This window comes from Nycticebus coucang, chromosome 23 (genome assembly GCF_027406575.1).
Source record: "Nycticebus coucang isolate mNycCou1 chromosome 23, mNycCou1.pri, whole genome shotgun sequence".
Lineage (NCBI taxonomy): Eukaryota > Metazoa > Chordata > Mammalia > Primates > Lorisidae > Nycticebus > Nycticebus coucang.
The window spans coordinates 1132144-1158290 of record NC_069802.1 but is presented as its reverse complement, the minus strand read 5'-3'; the positions used below and the strand labels follow the sequence as shown (position 1 = coordinate 1158290).

The following is a 26147-nucleotide window of genomic DNA, read 5'->3' as shown; positions in this document are numbered from 1 at the left end:
GTAAGGACCGCATGGTATTCTAACAAGTTCGTGTACCATAATTTAGCTAAACACAGTAAAGTGGACAGTTTGGGGTTTTTCCATTTTTCCATTGGAAGCCTTGCAGGCACGTGATCTCGTTTGTTTTGCTTTTTTGTTTGGATTGAAACGTATTCTGGACTTCTAGCTGGCATCCCCGGATCAGCTTAGGGCCTGCGAGCGACCAGTCACCGCCGGCGTGTCCCGGCGCCAAGAACCGCGCGCCGGCGGCGAGTCACAGGCGGGGCCCGCGCGTCCCCGCCCTGCTCCGCGTCACTGACGTCCCTCCCACTGGGCTGAGCCCGGGCCGCGGCAGGCGAGTGGCGGCGGCGCCGGTAGCGCGGACAGCTGGCGCGCGGGCCATGGCTCTCTGGGCGGGGGCCGAGCTCTCGGCGCTGAACCCGCTGCCCACGCTGTGGCTCGTGCTGGCCGCCGCCTTCCTGCTGACCCTGCTGCTGCAGCTCCTGCCATCCGGCCTGCTCCCGAGCTGCGCGCTCTTCCAGGACCTGATCCGCTACGGGAAAACCAAGAGCTCCGGGCCGCCGCGCCCTGCCGCCTGCCGGGCCTTTGATGTCCCCAAAAGGTAACGACCGCGCCCCGGGCTCAAGTTGAGGTCGCCGCCAGGAAGAGAGCTCGGGTCCCGGCGCGGGCAACCGGCAGGGGGCAGCAGAGGCGGGGCGGGGACGGAGGCCCTGGCGGGTTCCCGCGGCTCTGTCGCCGGCTGCTGCGTGGCCCCGGGCACAGTGGGGGACTGCGGACGCCGAGGGAGCGCTCAGCCGCGCTACAGTCTCGGGCTCAGGAATAGGGGAAATGGCAACGCAGCTCAGTTTGGGCCTGGTCACCAGATGGCAGATTTAAATCTCCTTTGTCCAGATTTTCCTCTGTCCCCTCTCCTGCACTCTAGGGGTTTATAATCTCACTTCGGGTCGCCGGGATTCATTTGTGGAAATGCAGGCAGGCTGGCTCTGCGCGCCTCCGTTTCCCCAACTCTCAAAGTCAGGACAAAGGATTGGAACGCCAGTCATCAAAGGGGCTCCTGTGGCCGCCCTGATGCTCCCAGCCCGCACCTCGCAGGTGCCCCGGAGAAAGTGGTCCACGATGGCACAGTTTAATCAGGCCCCATCCCGAAACGCCACTTGACTTTTAACGGTTTTCAAAACAAAGTTTAGTGAAAGATTAAATTGCGAGTGCTTAGAATTCTTTCAGAGAGTGTGAGACCCACCTGTTAACAGCTCTCCTTTCCTCTTTTTTCACGCCCAATTCAGGAAGCAGCTGAGAGAGTCAGCCAAGCTCTCTTCTAGCTGATAGAGACGGAGCAATGTCTTTCCTATCAAGATACGTCTTAAATTGGCGTTTGGGAATGAATCTGAAGGAATGTGATATGGTTCCTGGTAGATTAAAACATCTGGGTTAGTGTTTAAAACCTCATACGCTGTGTATCACAGGTTCATAGGAGTTTAGTATAATTTGGCTTCTGAAATGTGGATAACCTGCCAGTTTGGGCTGTTGGGGAAAGAAGTATCAGTTGTCAATACAGAGAATGGAGAACTTGATCGTTCTGAGGAACCATGAAGGGCAGAAGTGTGCAAGGGAAATTCATCAGACCTCGGAGGCTCTTTTCATTACCTGAAATCTTATTTTTAATCAGTGTTGATTTCTTTTCTACTTTCTAGCAATTTATTGTCTGACTTTTGAAAAAAGTTATTAATGTTTAAAACCATTCCCTGCATGTGCCTATTTCTCTGGATTTCACACCCCAGCTGTCACTGCTCAAACCTGTCAGAAGGAGACCTTATTCAGTACCATAACAATTGGTAGTCTGTGGATTTCTTGTAATTTCTACTAAATTGTGAAATAATTTATACCTTTTTCTTCTTCCAGAAGTCTAGAGAAGAACCTCCTGTGGTTGTTCAAGCGCTCTTTTTTCCCTCCAAATTTAAACAAACATTTCTTTTAGTACAGGAGAATTTACTACAAATCCAGGCCAATGTGAAAGACATTTTTATTGAGACCTGCCCAAAATTAATACATACATTATGCTCCTAAATTTTGAACTCCTGTTTATCTGAAAAAGGAGGATAGAGTTTGGTGAGAGCTAGAGTCTACAGCCTCTTATTTTTCACTGTATTTTCCAGAGTGTCTTCATTAATAATGTGCTTATCCCTTTTACATTAGGAAAAAATAAAAAGTGTTAAGGGTCAAGGAGCTCGTAGGAGAGATCTCTGGTTTGTTAATAGTAACCACCAGTGACTGAGCGCCTATTCGTATGATGCCTTTCCTCATTTAATCCCCACAATTGACGTTATTGTCATTACTCCCATTCACGAATGTTCAGACTCAGGCTTGGAATCAGATGTGACTTGCCCAGGGGTGCCATGGTTGGTACTTGAACTCCACCTGTCGGAATTTAAATTCCAAGCTCTTCACCTCTGCCATACTTCATGGGGAAGATCTTGCAGCTGGCAAAGTGTGTGGAGAGATCAGAAAATATCTTGGTTAATCCAAATCTGAAACTGCATGTATTTACTAAACTTAGCTTAGAAGCTTATATTTAAATATTTTTCCTTGTTGCAAAATTCAGTAGTACTCTTTCTTTTTTTTTTTAGAGACAGAGTCTAACTTTGTTGCCCTCAGTAGAGTGCTGTGCCATCACAGCTCACAGCAACCTCCAGCTCTTGGGCTTAGGCAATTCTCTTGCCTCAGCCTCCTGAGTAGCTGGGACTTTGGCGCCCACCACAACGCCTGGCTTTTGTTGTTGTTGTTGTTGTTGTTACAGTTTTGGCTGGGGCTGGGCTCCAAACTGCCACCCTCGGTATACGGGGCCAGTGCCCTACCCACTGAGCCACAGGTACCACCCTCAGTAGTACTCTTAAACATAAATCTAAGGCTATAATTTCTACACTTAGAAATAGACATTGTAGACCTGGTATGGTGGCTCATGCCTATAATCCTAGCTCTTAGGGAGGCTGAGGCAGGAAGATCATTTCACGCCAGGAATTTAAGACCACACTGGGATTATGTTTTTTCAAAGGAGATAATAAATCTTTAAATCAGTTTCTGGAATGTTTATTTCCATTACCCTTATCCAATAAGTTTGTTTGTTTAGTTAAAGTGAGGGTAGCTTTTCTTGTTTTCTTTTTGTTCTTAGAATATTGATTTACCAGAAAGTCTGAATAAATAGGTGACCTTAAACATGCATCATAATGCTTTAACTCACATAATTATATGGAAGCAACATGTTAAATTTCAAAATAGTTCCAAATAGTACCAAAGCATTGCAAATAAATTGCGGTCTAGAGACTGAGTACAGTGGCTCACATCTGTAATCTAGCATTCTGGGAGGCTAAGGCAGGTGAATTGCTTGACCTCAGGAGTTCAAGACCAGACTGAACAAGAGTAAGACCCTGTCTCTACTAAAAATAGAAAAGTTAGCTGAGTGTTGTGGCGAGTCCCTATTGTCCCAGCTACTCAGGAGGCAGAGGCAGGAGGATCACTTGAGCCTAGGAGTTTGAGGTTGGTGTGAGCTAGATGCCCTGGCACTCTAGCCTGGGACAACCAAGTGAGACTCTGTCTTAAAAATAAATGAATGATGAAAATGTTCCACAATAAAGCTGCTTAGGAAAAAAAAAAATGAATTAACGAATGGATGGGGCTCTAAAGACAGAGAACTGCCCAGACTTTCCCCACTGGAATCCAGGGGGGTCTTAACCAGAAATTCCAGGGCATCTATGGGCAGACAGAACAGTACAAACTTGGACTGGGAGAAAGTTTTATCTTTATTTTCACTAACCACTAGCTGAGATTTAACATTTTCTAAATTGTGAATGTAATGAACAAACCACAAGAATTAGCAATACCTGCAACTTTGTGATAGTTTTTTTATATTACATTAAAAATATTGAAGATCCCTCAAAACATTGTTTTCATGCCTATGAGAACAATATAGTTAATTCAGCACTGGAGCTTATGTAATAATACATTAAGAAGCATACATATTACTATATCACATGTGTTTTTTGGTAGTTTTTTTATGCTTGTATAATATTTTGAGAAAGGCCTATAACCTTTGCTGGACTCTCAAAGGGATCCATGGCAGAAAAGTGGTTAAGAACCACTCCCTATTGTAAACTTTCCATTTATTTAAGTTTGTCTTGTTTGTTACCAGTCCCTAGCTCAGTTCCTGACAGGACCTTTATCAGTATGTTTGGAATCAATGCAAAAAAGTAGGTTTGAGGTTTAGTTGATTTGTTGATAAAGTTGACACCTTATTGTGAGAGTGACTTTGGTTGAGATACCTTCTCCTTCACTCATGTACTTAACCAGTGTGTATAGAATATTTATTGTGACGGGAGCTATTCTAGGCTCCTTAGAGTTTATCTTCTAAGAAGTCAGACAATTACATGTAAACAATTCCTGTAAAACCAGCCATTTAATTTCAGATGGTGATAAGTGCTTTGGAGGAAATTTAGCATGGTCATTTGATCTCTGAGCAATACTGGAGTAGGGGTGGGAGAGACAATATGGGAGGTGGAGGGATGGAGAGAGAACGTCTCCCAGGGCCTCCAGGCCACGGTGGAGTTTGGATGTTATTCTCTGCAGGTGGAAGCTACTGAAGGCTTTGAGAGGAAGGAGAGGCATTGCATTGTGTGATTGGGGTGGGGGGGTTGTTTTGTTTTCCGATAAAACTTTATTGGAGGCCAGATGCGGTGGCTCATACCTGTAACCCTAGCACTCTGGGACGCCAAGCCAGGTAGATCCCCTCAGCTCAGGAGTTTAAGACCAGACTGAACAAGAGAGAGATCCCATCTCTATTAAAAGTAGAAAAACTAGCCAGATGTTGTGGTGGGCACTTGGCATGCCAGCTACTCAAGAGGTTGAGGTGAGAGGATTACTCAAGCCTAAGAGTTTAAGGTTGTTGTGACCTATGATACCGTGGCATTCTATGCAGGGCAACAGAAAGAGACTCTGTTTAAAAGAATAAAAACTTTATTGGAAGTTTGGGAAGCCTATTGACATCCAAAAGAACTTTGACTTTCATATAATTTTTATGTATCAAGCAATATTATTATTCTTTTGATTTTTTTCAACCTGATTTATGTTTTAAAAGGATGACTGGCCATTGTGTGGAAAAGACTGGGTGAGAGGCGACTATGGTGGTACAGGCAAGAGGTGGTGAATGCTGTGGATTAGAGTATTAGCCTAATAGCTCCTGCTGGTCTCATAAGTGGTGACATTACAGCCTTATCAGAACGTAGTGAACAATGGTTCTAACCCTTAGATAACCCCATAACTCCCCTAACTAGGGTTTGGAGTCAGTTCTAGCCATAAGCAAATATGTATTCAATCAGATCACGTATCCTAGGCTCAAAAGCACAGAGTAGCTTCTAACTCACTGTAGTCTTGTCCCCACCATGTCACAGACTTTGTCAACTCTACTTATCTCCTGTCCAGCTCTGTGCCAGTGCTGAGGGCCTCTCTGCTAGTCCTCTCTCGCACCTTAGGGCCTTTGCCCGGCCTGTTCCCTATTCCCTGAAAACTCTTCCACAGACAGCTACATGGTTTATGTCTTTACTTCCTGTAATTCTCAAATGTTACCTTTTCAATGAGGCTATCCTATCCATCTTGTTTAAAATTATAATTCTGTCATTTCCAATATTTCTTCTTCCTCTTTTCTGCTTTAGTTTTCTCAATAGAAATTGTCACCTTACTCAGACGCTGTAACATTTACTTGGGTAATGTCACGTACCCACCCGAGTAAGCGTGTTGTGTCAGTGTAGCTCCGTGGGGTCTGTTGTGTTTGCAGCTGGATGGCCACAGCCTTGCTTGGTCCTGGCCTATGGTAAGCTTTACCCCTACTTCCAAAGGCTTGGAAACTAGCACTACAGTTAAGCAGAGTGCCAAAGGAGGAAGCAGAGGATGTCCATAACAGAGGGCAGGAGAGTTTTAGATCTGCTATTTAAGGCTCAACATGGGTCTTTAAAAACAAGCAAGAGATATGACTTGGCATTAAAGCATAGAAAATATTTCCTGCAAAGGGAAATCAGGCAAGCATACAAAATACAGGAGTAAAACCAAAATAATATGCCTGTGAATCAAAAACACCAAGGCCCAGTAAGAAGTAGCAACTTGTGCAAAACGCTCGTGAGTGATTAGCTTGATTTTTGATCTGATCCACGTCAGCACATAGTGCATGTAACAAAGGGCCTGAAAACTGAGTCCGGGTGCGCCTAGGTGGCCTGAAGGAGAGCACAACAGCGTCATCAGGGCTGAGTCTAGAGCCAGACGGCTACCACATACTGCGTGACTTCACATAAGTGACGTAACCTCTCTGAGCCTTCAGTGTCTCCTCCGCCACATGAAGACAACCACAGAAACTTTATGGGATTATGAAGATGAAATTAAATACTCTTAGTGGTTCTCCTGGGCTCCACACCACACTCTTTAGGCCCACAACAAGACTCTTCTCTACCTAGTTACCAGAGGGAATTTTTTTTAACCTTAAAGAAGAATGAAATGAATGAGTAATACTTTGTTGTTGTTGTTACCTCTTTTAACTTTTTTTTTATTGTGGTAAAATATGCATGACATAAAAATTACCATTTTAACTCTTTTGAGTTCTGTGGCTTTAAGTCCATGCAACTATTTATTAGCACAATCTCTGCAACTATCCCATCAGCCACAGGGATTTTAAAACATAAATTATTACCTCAAATCACTCCTCTACTCAAATGGCTCCCAGGGCAAAAGCCAGCATCCTTACAAGGCCCTGTGTCCTCTGTCCCCCACCCTCCCCTCCACGCCACCCCGCCCTTGATCATGCCACAGCGGTGTTCTTTCTTAATTCCTTGAACACAGCCAGCGGCACCCACCTCACTGCCTTGCGGTTGTCATTTTCTCTGCCTAGAAAGTTCTCCCACAAATCCACAGGATTATGCATTCTATTCCAGTGTCGCTCCCAGTGAGGCCATCCTTGACCACTCCTCCAGAACAGTGTCCCCTCTGCACCCTGTCTGTCCCCCAACCCACTGCAAGGTGTTGGGGAATAGTATCCCCTCTGCACCCTCTCTGTCCCCTGACCCACTGTGTGACGTGTCGAGGAATAGTGTCCCCTCTGCACCCTGTCTGTCCCATGACCCACAGTTTGAGGTGTCGGGGAATAGTGTCCCCTCTGCACCCTCTCTGTCCCCTGACCCACTGTGTGAGGTGTCGAGGAATAGTGTCCCCTCTGCACCCTGTCTGTCCCATGACCCACAGTTTGAGGTGTCGGGGAATAGTGTCCTCTCTGTACCCTCTCTGTCCCCTGACCCACTGTGTGAGGTGTCAAGGAATAGTGTCCCCTCTGCACCCTGTCTGTCCCATGACCCACAATTTGAGGTGTCAGGGGAATAGTGTCCCCCTCTGTACCCTGTCTCCTGACCCACTGCATGAGGTGTCAGGGGAATAGTGTCCCCCTCTGTACCCTCTCTGTCCCCTGACCAACTGCATGAGGTGTCAGGGGAATAGTGTCCCCCTCTGTACCCTATCTGTCTCCTGACCCACTGTGTGAGGTGTCAGGGGAATAGTGTCCCCTCTGCACCCTGTCTCCTGACCCACTGTGAGAGGTGTCAGGGGAATAGTGCCCCCTCTGCACCCTGTCTGTCCCCTGACCCACTGTGTGAGGTGTGGGGAAGAGTGTCCCCTCTGTACCCGCTCTGTCCCCTGATTCACTGCGCAAGGTGTCAGGGGAATAGTGTACCCTCTGCACCCTGTCTGTTTCCTAACCCACAGTGCGAGGTGTCAGGAGAATAGCGTCCCCTCTGTACCCTCTCTGTCCCCTGACCCACTGCGTGAGGTGTCAGGGGAATAGTGTCCCCTCTGCACCCTGTCTGTCCCCGGACCCACTGCGCAAGGTGTCAGGGGAATAGTGTCCCCTGACCCACAGTGTGAGGTGTCAGGAGAATAGTGTCCCCTTTGCACCCTCTCTGTCCCCCGACTCAGTGTGCGAGGTGTCAGGGACACAGTGTCCCCTCTGTACCCTCTCTGTCCCCCGACCCACTGTGCGAGGTGTCAGGGGAATAGTATACCCTCTGCACCCTGTCTGTCCCCCGACCCACTGTGCGAGGTGTCGGAGAATAGTGTCCCCTCTGCATCCTCTCTTTCTCCTGACCCACTGTGTGAGGTGTTGGGTTCAGCTCTGCAGTCTGAGTCTCCACTGGAAGGCAAAGTCCATCAAGTAGGGACCTGGGCTGTCTACTCCCTGCAGACTCCTTGGCTTCTAGAACATTGTCCAGCACATTCTAAGTGCTCCATAAATATCTGTGGAAACGCAGAGTAGGTGAAGTGGCTGAACCAGAAGCTGCTATTCAGAAGGCAACCATCACCTTTACATGGCAGCCTGCAGGAGAGGGTGTTCTTGCCCTTCTGCTCTGTTCCGTGAGGCTCAGACCACACCTGGGCTCAGTTCTGGGAAGACCCCAAATACAACGGAAAATCAGTAGCCAGGGATAGTGGTTGATCCTGAAGCATGAGCTGTCAAGATAGCTGGGCCTGGTCCCGGAAAAGATCCAGATTGGGAATGACAGCATGGCTTGTTTTTTCCAGATAGTTTAGGAGCGATGTGTGGCATTAAAGTTGGTCTTGTTCTGTGTGGCCAGAGCAGGCAGTCCCAGTGATAGCAGTGGTTGGGAGAGTGAACTGAGCTGCCGTGAAGTGATCTGATGAGAACAGAGTTTGTCAGACTGGGCTCGTGGGCATGGTCTGGGTAACTTCTCTTATGAGCATATTCTGGATCACCTGGAGGAACCTTTGAGTTATGTTCAATCCTTCTTTGGCTCCAGGTCGTCTTTCATTGTCACAGACTATTGAGAAAAGGAGACAGGAAGTACCGAGGACCGGGAAGGCTGGGCGTCCTCCAGGCGCCCCGCAGGTTGGAAAGGGTTTAAATTTGTCTGAAGAGAGAAAAATAGCAGGAACAGCATTAGTAAACCTGTTAGGCTCTGCTGCCATATTAGCGGACTTGGTTTCAGCAAATCAACATCATCTTTCACATTAAATCAACATTGCTAATTTCAATTGCATCAGTTTCATGGTCTTATTTGTATTTCATTTGTAAATATGTTCATTGCAAAATAGGCTCTGTAGTTGCTAGAGAATTATAACGGTATGAAGTTGATACCTAATGTTACGATTATAATATTTGTCATGTTATAGTAAAAGTAATGTGTCAACTCAATTCAGAAAAACTCTGGGTCAGAAAATCTTGAAGGTTTCTCCTAGCCCTGAAGGTCTGTGACTATGCAAATCTCACATAGCAGGAGTGGCTGGTACTGCAATATTGCTAGGGATTCAGAAATCTTACACAAGGTCTTAAAACAAGATACAGCTTGTTTTAGCACAGTCTAGGTTCTTTTGCCAGGACTGAGTGGCCTCTGTGTTTGGAACGTGAGCCTAATTCTATTACCCAAAGATAAGAGAGATTGCTAATTGACCTTCATTCTAAGTTTAACAAAGTAAGTTGTGTTCTATTAACCTCCTTTTCCTGTATTCACTGGTCCCATCATTTGAAAGGAAATTATAAAAATCTGAAAACCTGCAGGATTTGGGTTTTATTATAAACCAAAACTATCCTTTAGGAATGGAAGGGTGGGAGGGACAGAGAAACTAAGCATAATCTTCCTGCGTAATGGCCTGAAGAGGATCCACCCTGGTAACCGCTGGGGTTGTGTTTTCTTTTGCAGATACTTTTCTCACTTCTATATCACCTCAGTACTGTGGAATGGCTTCCTGCTTTGGTGCCTCACTCAGTCCTTGTTCCTGGGAGTGCCTTTTCCATACTGGCTTCATAGTTTGCTCAGAATTCTGGGGGCTGCCCAGTTCCAAGGTAAGGACTCTGCTGGCTCATTATGACACTGTTGTTCCTGTCTTCAGGGAAGCGGATGCACTTTCCACTTTGCATCTTCTCTCTCTCTCTCTCTCCCTCCCTCCCTCCTCAGCAGGGCCCAGGAAATGATGGAGAGTGTGAGCAAAAAGAGCTTTGCATGGTTCATTGCTGGATGGAAAAAGGGTGTCCCTAAGTCCTTCCCTGAGCTCCTGGCAGAGCCAAGCGTTGGCATTCTGTCTCCTGACTTCCCAGCAAGTGCTGAGCTGTGCGTGGGACTGCTGTTCTCCCTCTGATATTTTTAGTACTGTTGATAAATTTATAAAGACATCTTTACCCATAAGGGAGAAGCTTTTAAGATCACTTCGGTTTGCCTTGAAACATTTATCATTTATACTATTCCTACAAAAATCATGTCTCAGAACTCCAGAAATTTGATAAAAATTACTTTTAGATAAACATGTAAAAAGGCTGATTATGCCGTGTGGCTCCAGTTATATAATAAAACTGGTGGTGAAGAGCTGTTGACCAGGTGATCATAAAATTTAAATTTGCCATACTCAGCATCAGATAAAGGATATATGGGAACAGCTTTTTAAATAAAGAATTGAATGGTAAAACCATGACTTGACCTCAATTAAGGTCAGACAGAGGATGAGAAGCTGAATTAGAGACAGATTGTTCTGGTCCTATCTCTGTCCTTTGTTCCAACAGCCAAACCACTGGTTCCCGAGGAACAATCCTTTTCTGTGTAAGCAGAGGAACTGGTTGCAAAAGACTCTGAGAGAGAAAGCCCATGTGCACCGCCTGGGAGGGCAGCTGTGTCAGTGGGTCCCACTTCACTCATTACGACTCTATCTCCTCATTTGTTTACTGTGGGACTGGCTGGAGTTTTGACATTTGGAGGGTTATTTGTAAGGATTTCATTTGGCTGTTTGCTTTAACCTATTCCTAAAAAGTTAAAACTAAGTTTTGCTTTATTTAAAATTCATAAGCAATCAAAGCTCATCTGTTCTTTATTTTATGGGATTTTTTTGGTTTGTTTTAGTTTTTGAGACAGAATCTCACTCTGTTGCCCCAGGGTAGAGTGCCAGCTCATAGCAACCTCAAACTTCTCGGCTCAAGTGATGCTTCTACCTCAGCCTCCCAAGTGGCTAGGACTACAGGCACCTGACACAATGCCTGGCTAATTTTTCTATTATTATTATTTATTTTTTTTAGTAGAGAGATGGTCTTGCTCTTGCTCAGGGTGGTCTGGAACTCCTCAGCTCAAGGGATCCTCCTACCTCAGCCTCTCAGAGTTCTAGGATTATACGCATGAACCACCGTGACCCGCCTCATCTGTTTTTGTTTTTGTTTTGTTTAGAGTCAAAGTCTGACTCTGTTGCCCAGGCTGGAGTGCAGTGGCATCATCACTGCTCACAGCAACCTCAAACTCCTGGGCCCAATTGATCCTCTTACCCCAGCCTCCCAAATATCTAGGACTATAGGCACCAATCACAATGCCAGCTAAATTTTTTCTTTTTAGTAGAGACAAGAGTCTCAGTCTTGCTCAGGCTGGTCTCGAACTCCTGATCTCAAGCAATCCACCTGCCTTGCCTTCCAAAGTGCTAAGACTATAGGTGTGAGCCACCAGCCGGACCCTCGTCTGTTGACAGAAGTCATAAGAGACACTGTTACCCGTGGGACCTGGAGGGGGTACTGCCTGGGAGGGGGCACTGCTTTGGGGGGGCCACTGCTTGGTGGGAGGGCACTGCCTGGGAGGGGGCACTGCCTGGGGGGAGCACTGTCTGGGAGGGGCATTGCCTGGGGGCCACTGCCTGGTGGGGGGGAAACTGGTTGGGGGGGACTTCCTGGGAGGGGCACTGCCTGGTGGGGGGAGCACTGCCTGGTGGAAGGAGCATTGCCTGGGAAGGGCACTGCCTGGTGGGGGGGCACTGCCTGGGAGGGGCATTGCCTGGGGGCCACTGCCTGGTGGGGGGGGGGAACTGCTTGGGGGGGACTTCCTGGGAGGGGCACTGCCTGGGAAGGGCACTGCCTGGTGGGGGGGCACTGCCTGGGAGGGGCACTGCCTGATGGGGGGAGCACTGCCTGGGAGGGGCACTGCCTGGTGGGGGGGGCACTGCCTGGGAGGGGCACTGCCTGGTAGGGGGAGCACTACCTGGGGGGAGCACTGCCTGGGAAGGGCACTGCCTGGTGGGGGGGCACTGCCTGGGAGGGGCACTGCCTGATGGGGGGAGCACTGCCTGGGAGGGGCACTGCCTGGTGGGGGGGGCACTGCCTGGGAGGGGCACTGCCTGGTAGGGGGAGCACTACCTGGGGGGAGCACTGCCTGGGAAGGGCACTGCCTGGTGGGGGGGGCACTGCCTGGGACGGGCACTGCCTGGTGGGGGGGGCACTGCCTGGGAGGGGCACTGGTAGGGGGAGCACTACCTGGGGGGAGCACTGCCTGGTGGGGGGGCACTGCCTGGGAGGGGCACTGCCTGGTGGGAGGAGCACTGCCTGGGGGGGGCACTGCCTGGTGGGGGGAGTACTGCCTGGGGGGAGCACTGCCTGGGAAGGGCACTGCCTGGTGGGGGGGCACTGCCTGGGAAGGGCACTGCCTGGTGGGGGGGCACTGCCTGGGAGGGGCACCAGGGCACTGGGCATGTCATTTCTTGATCTGAGTGCTCGTATGTGGGTGGGGTGAGTTAGTTTAGTTTGTAAAACTTCACCACGCTGTATCTTTATGGGGTGGGGGTGTGCACATGTGACTCATTTTTTAAAAAGAAAAACTAGACTCAGCACCTATAACTCAGTGCCTAAGCACCAGCCACATACACCAGAGCTGGTGGGTTCCAATCCAGCCCAGGCCTGCCAAATAGCAATGACAACTACAACCAAAAAAATAGCCCGGCATTGTGGTGGGCGCCTGTAGTCCCAGCTACTTGGGAGGCTGAGGCAAGAGAATCACTTAAGCCCAAGAGTTTAAGGTTGCTGTGAGCTGTCACACCATGGCACTCTATCCAGAGTGACAGCTTGAGACTCTGTCTCCATAAAAAAAGAAAGAAAGAGAGAGAGAGAGAGAGAAGGAAAGAAAGAAAAGAAAGAAGAAAGAAAGAGGGAGGGAGGAAGGAAGGACAAGAAAAGAGACTAGGTTTTATGTTTTTGTTAAACCAACTTTTCTTTGGACGTCTTTGGAGGCAGAGGGGTGAGAGGCAGGAAGAAGGTGGGCATCGGGGATCTCTGTCCCCCTAAAAGTATAAAGGAAATGCATGACACTGTTTCTGTTCCCATCTCCGTTTCTGCTTCTGTGGGCACCTGCGATCGTCGGGCCACAGCAGGTGGGCTTGCCTAGAGCCCGTCAGGAACTCTGCCTGACCATCTGCATCTGGCTCTTGGTGCCAGGAACCAGAGACCTAAGACCCCTTCACAGTGATGTCCATCTGCTAAAACAGATCGAGAGTCAGTGTCTGTCCCACACTGTCACTAACTTACCCTGTAACTTTGAAACAAGCTCCTTGACTTCATTTGACCCATTTCTTCATTGTTAAAAAAAGAAAATGGATGACTTCTAGGGGATAGTCCCCTTCTTAGCTCTAATCTTGTTTACTACTCTGTTTGACGGTGGAGAAAAACCAAACTTTGGATTAATCCACCAGGAGAGATGCTAACCTGTTGCCTTCTGAATGTAGGGGGTGAGCCTGTGCTGTCTGCATTCTTGGTCCTCGTGTTCTTATGGCTGCACAGCTTCCGCAGACTCCTGGAGTGCCTCTACATCAGCGTCTTCTCCAATGCCATGATTCATGTGGTGCAGTACTGCTTCGGAATGGTCTACTACATCCTTGTCGGCCTGACTGTGCTGAGCCAAGTGCCAATGGATGACAGGAACGGTGAGTGGGACCCGCCACACCAGGAACTCTGCTGACAGGCACTGAGGTACTCAAGTTCAAAAGCAAGTTCAAGAGTAAGAGACAGGTCTGATCCATTTTGCATTTGAGTAGTTTAGACTGCTAGGGCAGATTTAAAAAAGTCATAATCCCAAGGGTATATACATATATTCTCCATGAGTCTAAAACCTTAAAGACACCAACAAAAGCAGTAATGCCTTCGGGAAAGACCATAAACTGCCAAGTTTTCAGGAGGCTTGGTTTCAGGATGAAGAAATGGTGGGTCAGGTTTTCTGAAGGGATTGAAGTCAGTGAACCCAGGTGGGGTTAGTCGGTCTCTGAAGAGCCACAGAGGAGCTGTTCACTGAGCAGGAAGCTAGAAGCACCAAGAGCAGGAGGAGCACTCGGCAAAGGGAGGAGCACTCGGCAAAGGGAGGAGCACTTTGCAAAGGGAGGAGCATCTGGCAAAGGGAGGAGCACTTGGCAAAGGGAGGAGCACCTGGCAAAGGGAGGAGCACTCGGCAAAGGGAGGAGCATCTGGCAAAGGGAGGAGCATCTGGCAAAGGGAGGAGCACTTGGCAAAGGGAGGAGCACCTGGCAAAGGGAGGAGCACTCGGCAAAGGGAGGAGCATCTGGCAAAGGGAGGAGCATCTGGCAAAGGGAGGAGCACTTGGCAAAGGGAGGAGCACCCGGCAAAGGGAGGAGTACTTGGCAAAGGGAGGAGCATCTGGCAAAGGGAGGAGCACCCGGCAAAGGGAGGAGCACTTGGCAAAGGGAGTTGCCCAGAGGTGCACGTGGAAGGGGAGGGGAAGTTGTGGTGCAAGGTTGAGTCATACAAAGGGAGAGATGGAAGGGTGCTGCGGTTTGCACAGAGGGCGGGGAGCAATATTGCTGCCTCTTAGTTCTGTGATCTGATCCTACTGTTACTAACAAAGCTTTTCTTCAAGCAAGGCTGCCCGATAGGCAGAGACAAAGTGCTGTAGTCAATCAGAGCAGCTCTCACTACCCAGAAAGAGGGAAGCAAAAACATGACCTTGGCCAGGCACAGTGGTTCACACCTGTAATTCCAGCACTCTGGGAGGCTGAGACAGGTGGATCACCTGAGCTCAGGAGTTTGAGACCAACCTGAGCAAGAGCAAGACCCCATCTCTTCTAAAATTAAAAAATTAACAGGGCGTTGTGGTGGGATCCTTTAGTCCCAGCTGAGACAGGAGGATCACTTGAACACAAGAGTTTGAGGTTGCTGTGAGCTCTGAAGGCACTCTACACAGGGCATCAGGGTGAGACTCTATCTCAAAAAAACAAACAAATCCATGACCTTCTTTATAAGGAGGAGATGAAGTGGGTTCTTTTGTTTTGAAGGTTACGGGACAGGGCTCTGTTTAATAAATTTGAGTCCTTTTTGTGAAAATAATTCATGCTTATTATAAATGATTCAAGTCCTTTGGGGTGATTGAAATGAGTTTTTAGTACTGAGGTTAACTTGACCTTGGACCCTTGGTTTCTACCAGCCCAGACACTGCAGATCTTTTATGACTGCTTTCTCGAGACCCAAGGCTCCTTGTTTCCTAAAGATGTCCTATTCATCCTTGAAAATAGAGCTCTAGAAATTTCCAGCACTCAGTGAGGGAGATTTCCTCCTTGGGTCTGATTTCAATATCCTTAACACTGCCTTGAAAGTCTTGTCTGTGTTGTTATTGTACTACCTAAAAAGCCTCTGAGTGGAGGAATGATTTTAGACTAGGCCTTCCTGATGATCTTTCTCAATTCATGAATTATTTATTGATTCCAGCCGCTCAGCAAGCATCTCTCCACCTGATGCCTCTGCACGTCCTCAGGTTTCATCTCCCCAGCCTGTCTGTGGTGGCCTTCGTGTGCTCAGCCAGTAGCGTGGTACTGGGTTTTCTACCCAAAAGAACGTCCCAAACCCTCTCAGTGTGGCAATTTCTGTTGGCATTACACATCTTCTCTGGAACCTTCTCTGCTGCTTCCATCCCAACTTCTGCCTTCTCTCCTGTGTAAATAGTGAGGGAAAGGCAACCGAGGCCTACAAAAATAGCTTTCTAAACATTCCTTTCTGAAGTTGGTTTCTGTTTCAACTCCTTGTCCTCCGCAGGGTCTTGTGGAGGGAGAGCTGGTTTAAATAACTCAGTGAGAGAGGACATACTGGAGCTCTTACCAGCCACAAGCCTGACAGAAATAACATGGGCCCGTCAATGGGCCTTTGTCTGGCTCTTGGAGCCTTTTTGAGCGGCAGAGTCTATGTCAGTAATTAGAGACACCTAATGAATTCACAGGCCTCTGGTGAACATGAAGGAAGAGTATCTGCAAGCTGGGGCGTGAGCTCCAGGAGGACTGGGCCTCGCCCCAGCTCTTCACTGCCTGGGCCTTCAGACCCACAGCAGTGCCGGGCTCAGGGAGACCCAGCCAGTGACTGATGAGTGCAAAATACGAAACGCTACACAGGCTGGACCCTGGGAAACACAAGCCTTCCACTTACCTTTCCTTTTCTGCATTGTAATTCCAGCCTTACCCTATGGATCTGTTTTTCCCCTTCATTGGTACTTTCTCTGCACTTAGAGTAAGGGGCTTGGCAGTGATTTAAAGTTCTGGACACTCACTTTAATGATTGATTCTATGGTGACTTACTCTTGAAGTCCATCATATTTTTTTTTATTTACTTTTATTTATTTATTTATTGACACAAAGTCTCAATCTGCTGCCTTGGGTACAGTGCCATGGTGTCATCCTAGCTCACAGCAACCTCAGTCTTTCTGGCTGACGTGATCCTCCTGCCTCAGCCTCCCAAGTAGCTGGGACCACAGGTGCCCACCACAACACCCAGCTAGTTTTTCTATTTTTTAGTAGAGACAGAGTCTAGGTCTTACTCAGGCTGGTCTTGAACTCGTGAGCTAAAGCAATCCGCCTGCCTCAGCCTCTCAGAGTGCTGGGATTACAGGCGTAGCCACCATGCCCAGCTGAAGCCCGTCATATTTAAAACAGTATTTTTTGTATTTTATTTAAAATGGTGTTTTTCATATTTTGCTTATTTTTAACTTAGAAAAATAGAACCTTGTAGTTAAATGCCTATACTTATAAACATTAGAAGACTGTAGTAGATTGTTTATTCAGAGCAAGTTTTTAAAAGCAGTTGACACAGGCAGACCTCAGGAAATTCTCATTGGTCAGTAGCCGTCACCAGCTGCTTCTGGCTTCTAGGCACCCGTGTGGAATCCTGGGACCGTGGTTCTCTTACTCAGGTCACCTTTTTAGGAGTTCTCTTACGCAGATCACTTTTTTAGGGGTTCTCTTACATGGACCACCTTTGGGCGGTTCTCTCTGGTCTCCAGGACAACTTGCTTCTTCAAGCAGTGCTCCAGCCAGGCTGACTGCTCCCTCCTGATCCTGAAGGAGCTTTTTAATGCCAGCAGTTTGCTCTTCGGGTCCTTCCTCAGGGTTCATTCTTCCCTTTTCCCTCATAGCTGGAGAAGGAAGAGGAAGATGTTATTCTGAGTGCTTCTACTCCTTAGACTAAATCTCTGACTAGGGTATCTCTGACCAAATGTAGCATTTGTTGTGCATCTTGCAGCCTCGGTTTCTCCTCTTTCTGCAAAGCCACCTTCTTGGCCTTTACCTCTAATGACTTTGTCACCCAGAGCCAGTCAAGCCGGCTTTCTGCACCCAGGGTCTTCCCAGCGGTGTCTCCAGATGGCAGCTTAGCTTGGGGACAGATCTCTTTAGCAAGTATTTCCTGACAGTTAAACACGAGAAAAAAGGCCAGGCTTAGCCGTAGAAACACAAAGCAGCCTTGCCACACAGGAGCAGGTCACAGCAGAGACTGAGCTGAGCTTCATACTGAAACATTCAGAGAAGAAGAGCACGTCTGCACATCAGCGTGGAGTCTGTCAAGGCCACTGAGGCTCATCCAGAGTGAGAGTGTCCTCCCTCTGTACTTGAGAAATCGCTTTTTTTTTTTTCTTTCTTTCTTTTCTTTGAGACAGAGTCTCTCACTTTGTGCTTTGGGTAGAGTGCAATGGTGTCATAGCTCACAGCAACCTCAAACTCCCGGGCTCAAGTGATCCGCTTGCTTCAGCCTCCCAAGTAGCTGTGAACACAGGTACCCACCACTACAACTAGCTAGTTTTTCTATTTTTCTTTTTTTTTTTTTATTTTTTTTTTTTTTGTAGAGACAGAGTCTCACTTTTTATGGCCCTCGGTAGAGTGCCGTGGCCTCACACAGCTCACAGCAACCTCCAACTCCTGGGCTTAAGCGATTCTCTTGCCTCAGCCTCCCGAGTAGCTGGGACTACAGGCGCTCGCCACAGCGCCCGGCTATTTTTTGGTTGCAGTTTGGCCGGGGCTGGGTTTGAACCCACCACCCTCGGTATATGGGGCCGGCGCCTTACCGACTGAGCCATAGGCGCCGCCCTAGTTTTTCTATTTTTCTATTACAATTGGGAAGATCAGGGCCCACAGAGGTGTCTTAGATAGATACTGGGTCTCACTCTCGCTCAGGCTGTTCTCGAACTCCTGAGCTCAGGCAATCCACTTGCCTCGGCCACCCCGAGTGCTAGGATTACAGGCATGAGCCATGCTGCCTGGCCAAGTACTTGGGAAATTTCATCAGGATGCTTTCATAGTCCAGAGAAACAGAATAAGTGGATAATTGGGTTTCTACTAACTGAATAATTTTTTAATTCCCTGAGCCTCTGAAACCTTTCAGAGTTGAGGCTAATTAATTCTTATTTCCAAAGTTTATGTAATAGGGAAAAATCTACTGATGCAAGCGCGGTGGTTCCATGTCCTTGGAATGTTGATGTTCATCTGGTCATCTGCCCATCAGTATAAATGCCATGTCATTCTCAGCAATCTCAGGAAAAATAAAGCAGGTGAGATCTCTCTTAGAGCCTCTGTATATGGATTTTAACCCTTTCAAGTTAGTTATGTTCCTGAATTCTTTTCCTTCACGCCCTAGTTAGTTGACTAGTTTATAATAATGTTCATTTCTGACAAGACACCTCCATAGCCCTTGATCTTCCCAACTATAAAATGAGAGTCTCACACTGAATGATCTCTCTGGCCCCAGGTAGCCCTGACGTCCTATCACACTGATCAATGTGTAAAATCTGGTACATACATTACCTCCAAATTGGTATTATTCCAGCCAAAGCAAAAAACTTGACCTTTTAGTTAGCTTGTGTTGACTTATCACAGGTACAGTTTCCATTAGGCTTTTTGAAATATTGAAAATGGAATCATATTATTTAATATTTATCAAGTACTTATTTTGCACCCAGCCATATAGCTTTATATTACCCACTTGAAATGAGTGTGGTCTAACCCTCATTTACAGATGGGGGCTGAGACACAGCTAGTAAATCAGGGAGCCAGGATTCAGACCCACACATTCTGACTCTCGCACTGAGCCCTTACTAGCTTAGAGGCCCACAGGAAAAACTGGCTTCCTTTAGTTCTTATAAATAGTTGACACTGTAACCTAGGTATGTGGCCTTTTAATATGCAGTAGAAGTCCACAGTGGAATTGTCCAGCATGGTGGTTTCCACACAGGTGTGTGACAGTCTTTCTAATAGTTTCTGTAAGAGACTTGGGAGTGGAGTAGTAAAACTTTCTTCTTTTACCATTTCAGGAGTGGTCATTCACTGCGACCACAGAATCCCTTTTGGAGACTGGTTTGAATATGTTTCTTCCCCTAACTACTTAGCAGAGCTGATGATCTACATTTCCATGGCCGCCACCTTTGGGTTCCACAACCTAACTTGGTGGCTAGTGGTGACATATGTCTTCTTCAACCAGGCCCTTTCTGCTTTCCTCAGCCACAAATTCTACAAAGGCAAATTTGTCTCCTATCCAAGGCATAGGAAAGCTTTCCTGCCATTTTTGTTTTAAGATAACCTCAGTCACAAAGAGTGCAAAGAAGGTGACACATTCAACCATGAAGGACAACGAAGTCCAGAGACCAAAGTGCGGGTTCTGCAGAACTGTTTGAAACTCTCTGTTCCGTTTTCATACCCCAAAAGTTTCCACTAAATGAGCAAGATATTACCCCTTAAGAAAATGAATCTTGAAAGTGTCTTCAAAGAAGAAATACTCTGACAGATCAGGGATTGATGTGTCTGATGTGTCTGCTTTCTGAGATGCTGTCTACAACCAACCGATGAGAAGTTGATGAGAACTTTCCAAGCTGCTTCACAAGCAAACTAACCACAGATGTGTAAATAGCTTCTCACATGCACAAGTGAAGAGAGGACACTGCCTATGGCTGGAAGCCTATTAGGGAAAAGTAACATAGCAGGAGCTCGGTAAATGTTTGTTGCATTTTAGTAAAAGCAGAGTAACCTTTGAAAGTAATAGTAATATACAATTTTATACCAACAGTCAGGGAAAAATGAGTTTGTTGGAGTTTGTTTATACTTTCTCAAATTACCACAAACATCTCCAGTTCTATGACTATTGATAACCATTTCTACTCATTTCCCTCAAATCATAGTCTAACATAAAAGTTTTTGTTTTTTTTTTTCTTTTTTTGCAGTTTTTGGCCGGGGCTGGGTTTGAACCCACCACCTCCAGCATATGGGGCCGGCGCTCTACTCCTTTGAGCCACAGGCACCCCCCCTAACAGAAAAAAGTTTTGAACCCTCTTTTATTTAATATCTTTTTTGACATCCCTTTGGAGGGAGTATTTCAAAACTGAACACATTGGAAAATATTTTCCTACTGCTGCACAGCAAGGCTTCACAGTGCAACTGAAACGCTCTGGGCTGGACAGGACTGTGCCTCCTTCACACGTGGACAATGTCTGCCTGAGTTTATTTCAACTTATAGACTGAATCTGAAGATATTTAGGGATAGTTTATATTTTAAATAGTTTATGTTAAAGAAAATACCTGTGGTTAATTCAGAGAGAAAAAAAAATGCATGGTGTCAAGGAAAAACAAAACTTGAAAAATAATACTATAGCCTAAGCATCACAGTAAAAAGTAAACATTCACATAGCGTGAGATTTTTCTGGTTTACTAGCTGAGGGGTTACATTTATTCTTTTTATGCAGATGTCATACTATAGTCTACTAAGTACAGAAGTTTTGCATTTATATTTGCTATGGGAGAAAGAACCTTATTATTAACAAGACAAATGTCAAATGTGCAATCTAAGAATATCTCTTTCCCACTCCAGTCCCTGGAGTTGTAAACCAAGATGTTAAGCTGAAATTTTATTTTATTTTATTTTTTTAGAGACAGAGTCTCACTTTATTGCCCTCGATAGAGTGTTGTGGCCACAGCAACCTCCATCTCCTGGGCTTAGGTGATTCTCTTGCCTCAGTTCCAAGTAGCTGGGACTACAGGCACACGTCACAACGCCTGGCTATTTTTTGTTGCAGTTTGGCTGGGGCTGGGTTCAAACCTCCCACCCTTGGTATATGGGGCTGGCACCCTACCCACTGAGCCACAGGCGCTGCCCGAGCTGAAATTCTTTTTACTATAACCTTAAAGATATGCATGTCCAAGCACATTCAAAAATTCTTTCACCAATCTGATGTAGTATTTCCTCTCCCATCAGTCCAACATCACTTAGTTAAGATTAATCTGTTGCTCAGTCTAGTCAAATAAATGATATGTTCATTTCCCTTAGGACTTGCCATCCTCAGGAACAAAACTATTTGAATATTGGAAATGGAAAGCGTATTGCAGCTTGGTCTTAATTTCCATACAAATGCCATGTATGGGGGGGGGTTTGTTTGTTTGTTTGAGACAGAGTTTCACTTTGTCACCCTTGGTAGAGTGCTGTGGCATCACAGCTTACAGCAACCTCCAACTCTTGGGCTTAGGTGATTCTCTTGCCTCAGTCTCCCGAGTATCTGGGACTACAGGCGCCTGCCATGACACCCGGCTATTTTTTTGTTGCAGTTTGGCTGGGGCTGGGTTTGAACCTGCCACCCTTGGTATATGGGGCTGGCGCCCTACTCACTGAGCCACAGGCTCCGCCCAGCATGTATGATCTTTGATAACAAGTTATTGGGAGGAATTTGTATTGCAATTTAGCATGCAATTTTATATCGGGTTAGACTAGGGGATTTGGCTGATATTCTGGAATTTCCTTGTACTTTTAAGTAAATAACGAGATCCCTGTGAAGAGCCCTGTCGGGGGCTGTGAGAAGTGGCAGTGTTCGGTTTCCCATTCCCCCTCCCCATGTCTCTGTTTCTTTCCCTTTTCCTTCTTTGCCTGATCATTGCTCTTCTACACAGTGATGTCCTCAGAGGGTTCAAGAAAAGGTAGTGTGGCCTTAAAAGCTTAACCAATGCAGAGTAATTGAGAATTGCAATGTGCTTACAGTGTCAGAATCGGCACTGGTTTTTTGTGTTGGTAAAAACATTCTGTGTGCCTAAAGGGAGCCCCCAAAGAATTTGCATATTCTCACAAGAATGATCCTGAAATAGATTAGAGGCGGAGATTATTGATTTTCCTGTTGGCTTAGTTGAATAGCCTTAACCTTTCCTTCTCTGCTGCCATTGGGTTCAGGGAAGGATGGGAACTACCTCGTTGACAGCACTGGCTGATAACCACTGACTATACAAGTATGCTAGAAATAGCCTCATCCTACTTATTAATATTTGCTTACAGTGAGCATGGATTATTTTGTTTCCACAAAGCTGTGTTCTGTATTATGGTTTTAATTTAATAAGGGATTATTGTGAGAATTCCTACCTAAAAAAATAGCCTTTATAGATATTTTCTTTTTTTTCCCCAAGTTTCTAAACACTGCTTTATTTTTTTATTTTCATTTACATTAGAAAAAAGATAACCTCTTCCTTGCTTGATTTTACATGGGTAAGGACAGAAACGTCCACAAGCTCTGCTCCCGTTTGTGTCTCACATGCCTCGGGCAGCAGTTCACTGAACGCAAGTATAAATATCATATCTAATCTCAACCTTCGTCCACTCTAGAGCATTCAAAGAATCCTTACTGAAGTTTAACATAAGCCCTCCTCACTCCCAGGGTCTATGTCCGCATGGGCCATCCCAGAGGCCTCTACACCTGCCGGACACATCCCTACAACCCAGTCCACAGTGGCCCAAGGTCCAAGATCAGCCTCCTGGACCGGGCCAATGCTAACATGCCAGCAGGGCAGGCTCCTTCCTTTCTTTCACCTCAAGTATCGAGCAGGACTCAGGTCCTTGTCCCAGCTGCTGGGCATCACCGATTCCTGGGTCCCTTTCTCTAAGGCCAGGAACGCAGGTCAGGGTCCTTCTGATGCTGGAGTCTGACTCCAACAGGACAGGCTCTTGAGCCCTAAGGGCCTGTGTGGTCACTTGGGGCCTGCCTACGGGATCCGGGGTCACTCCCCACTGAAGCCCATACACCCACAGGCTCCAGGGTCACAACATGGCATCTTCAGGCTACGATCTGCCTACCATGTTTCTATGGCATTTGACATTTTTCATAATAAAAGATTTTAAAGTGGTAATTATAAAAGTGTGAAGACTAAAAGGTCGATGCCCAACGCAGCCCCATCACCTGCCAGCTCACAGCCTCATTCCACTCACAGCTCATCACACCCAGGTGCTGCTCAGACAACCTCAGATGCTGTATCAATCTTTTTAGTAGATTTCTCACAAAGGCCCCTTTAAAAAACAAAACAGGTCGGGCATGGTGGCTATAATTCCCAACACTTGGGAGGCCGAGGTAGGTGGATCATCTGAGCTCATAGGTTCGAGACCAGCCTGAGCCGGAGCGAGACCTTATCTCTAAAAATAGCCAGGCGTTGTGGCTGGCACCTCTAGTCCCAGCTACTTGGGAGGTTGAGGCAAGAGAACCGCTTGAGCCCAAGAGTTTAAGGTTGCTGTGAGCTATGACGCCACAGCACTCTACCAAGGGTGATAAAGTGAGACTCTGTTTCAAAAAAAAGGAAAAAAAAAAAAAACAAATCATGATGCCATTACCTTATCTAAAAATATAAGACTACTTTCTTAACATCAAATATGTAATCACTGTTCACGTTTGCCAGACCTTTTAGAAATCTCTCAAGGCAGAGTGCCCACAGCACTCCCTGTCCTCGAGGACATACCCCCCACCCCAATGCTGGAGGTCACCAGCACCTCCCAACATGACCAGGCAGAACCACCGCACAGGGCACTGGGACTTCAGACAGGTGTGGCCTGTCGGACCCACCAGGTCTGACCACCACTCCACATTCAGACTGTCCTGTCTGTGGCTGGGGGCTCTCCAAGGGTACTTGGCAACAGTTCAGCTGGGCATCACGAGCAAATGAGCCAGGCCGGGCACACTGCCTGGGTCTCTAGCTTGAGACCTGGAGCAGCCATGTGCTACAGGGCCAAGTCCCCTCCGGGCTCCCCACTCCTGGGCTGGCCATAACTGTCACTTTCCTAATCAAGATCCCTCAGCCTGGGTATTGGCTGTGCTTCTAGGCAAGATCTCCACCCAGACTCTGAAAGACCTGCCTGGAGGGGCCAAGGGTGCTTGGCCTGCTTATACCTTGCTTCTACCTGGGTGCTGTCGCTTACCTCCTAATGTCCAGCCAGACCCACATGGCCAGTGGACAGGAGCCTTTCACATTGCTTTAGGTGGTACTTGTGAAAACCAGGAGGCTGTCCAGATGCTAACCCAGGACGGGAAAGCTGGGGGCAGGCAGCAGGAAAGCGGTGCCTTCAAAGAGGGGGAGGTAAAGCTGCAGCTGTCAGGCCCAGCAGCACTGTGGCCAGGGGCCAGGAGGGAATCATGAGCTGCGCCATACTACAGACACCAGAGGAGAGGCCAGAGAGGAGGGCCGAGGAAGGAGGCTGACCTTGTAGTGACGGTTGTTGGCGGCATCGTGCAGGGGGGTGTCATCATCCAGGCCCTTGGTGTTCACCTCCGCACTTTGCGACGTCATAGAGGCCCGGTTTACACGCCTCATGCAGCTCAGTCCAGCCTGCAAAGTCCTTCACATTGTCATCGGTGCCCTCATGATGAGCTCCTTGATGCGCTGGGATCTGAGCCCCACAATGATGGCTCGGTGCAGGCAGGTCTCCCCCCTAGTAGGTCATCTTGTTCACCTTGTCTTTGGTCTTGGAGGCAGAGCTGGGTGTCCCCTTCTGACACACTGCAGACTGGGAGGGGTGCTTTGGTGTTGTGTCTACTGGGCAGTTGGCAGACTCCTCTGCTGTCATCTGCATGAGAAGAGCCACCTGCTGGGGCTCAGAGAGCGGGTGGCCAGCTCTGATCCCCCACAGCCCCAGCCAAACAGCAGCCCGGACTTCCCCCGGCTCCTTCTTAATCCGCTTCCTCTCAGGACCCTGCTTTTCTGTGTCCGAGTCCTTCTGCTCCCCATTGGCACCCACGGTGAAGGGCAGCTTCCGCTTGGTGGCCCGCTCCCTCACCTCCTTCCCTCCATCACTCGGTACAGCCTCAGGGTCTTGGTTAGAGAAACTTTACCTTTATCCACTTTCCCAGTTTGTTTCTCCACCATGTCGTTGCTGAGGGGAAACTTCTTGCTGTGGGCATCGTTCTGCTCCGCTCACCTGGTCTTCATTTACAGCGCCAGGTCTCGTCATCAACTGGCTGCAATTCCGTATCTGAGCCTCACGTTGATGCGGACTGTGTCTCAGATCCAACACAGGGCTGTTCCAGAGCAGGGCTGTCTGTATCCTGGCTCGGTGGCGGGGCGTAGGCGCTGCCCATGCAGCCCGCGGCTGCGACTCCCGGGCCGCGCAGCCCTAGCGGGAAGGCGGCGGCGCGGGCTCCGGCGGGCGGAGCTGCGGGGCCGGGCGGGAGGCGGCCGCGCCCCTCGGGGGCGCCCAGTGCGCAGCGGGCGCAGTGGATCCCGGTGCCCGCGCTACTGCGGGGCCGTCTGGCCGCGAGCTTGGCCGCGACGCCTCCCCGGCTGGAGCCCTCGGTCCATCGCGCGTGGTCTGGGGGCGGCCTCAGGCTCCAGGACCCAGGGGCGGCATGAGACGCTCCCGCCCATTGGCCCGCTGTATCCGCCACCGCCATTGGCCTGCCCTGGCCAAGCTGCAAAGGCTGAGCTCATCAAGGGGTTGGGAGGAAGTGCGTTAACCGGGTGGATATTTTCTGTATGTAGTTTAACAGACTCTTAGTTTAAGGAGAATGTAAACATTTGCATTACTAAAGCTACCTGGAAACTCGAGAAAGTTGATAAGTGAAGCAAATCACATTTTGATTCTTTTTATGCAGATGTCATAACATAGTATATATTAAAGTCATATATTAAAGACTTTAAAATGGTAAATGAGCTCGTAGAATTTTTGAGTTCTATAGCTTATCACAGCAATTTCTGCCCATATTCTTTTGCAGTACATGTTAGGTAATTGCCCCAGAAAAGCCCCTTCCCCAGAAAGCCCCTTCCTGCTTTCAACAGACCATGAC

At 47.8% G+C, this 26147-nt stretch overlaps 1 protein-coding gene and 1 pseudogene across 2 annotated transcripts; one reads left to right on the top strand and one right to left on the bottom strand.

Annotated features, from left to right (window-relative positions):
• Nucleotides 1–331: 331 nt before the first annotated feature.
• Nucleotides 332–19864, top strand: SRD5A3 (steroid 5 alpha-reductase 3). 2 transcript variants are annotated; one of them, XM_053577810.1, is made up of 5 exons: nt 332–601; nt 9735–9877; nt 13549–13746; nt 18498–18632; nt 19392–19864. In XM_053577810.1, exons 1-5 carry the CDS (start codon nt 381–383, stop codon nt 19649–19651), a joined length of 957 nt encoding a protein of 318 aa, XP_053433785.1. In that variant the 5' UTR covers nt 332–380; the 3' UTR covers nt 19652–19864. The 2 variants fall into 2 exon arrangements, with proteins under 2 accessions (XP_053433785.1, XP_053433786.1); XM_053577811.1 differs by lacking the exon at nt 18498–18632 and having other exon boundaries at nt 333–601.
• LOC128575972 (ankyrin repeat domain-containing protein 11-like) lies at nt 7505–25407 on the bottom strand (annotated as a pseudogene).
• Between the last annotated feature and the right edge of the window lie 740 nt (nt 25408–26147).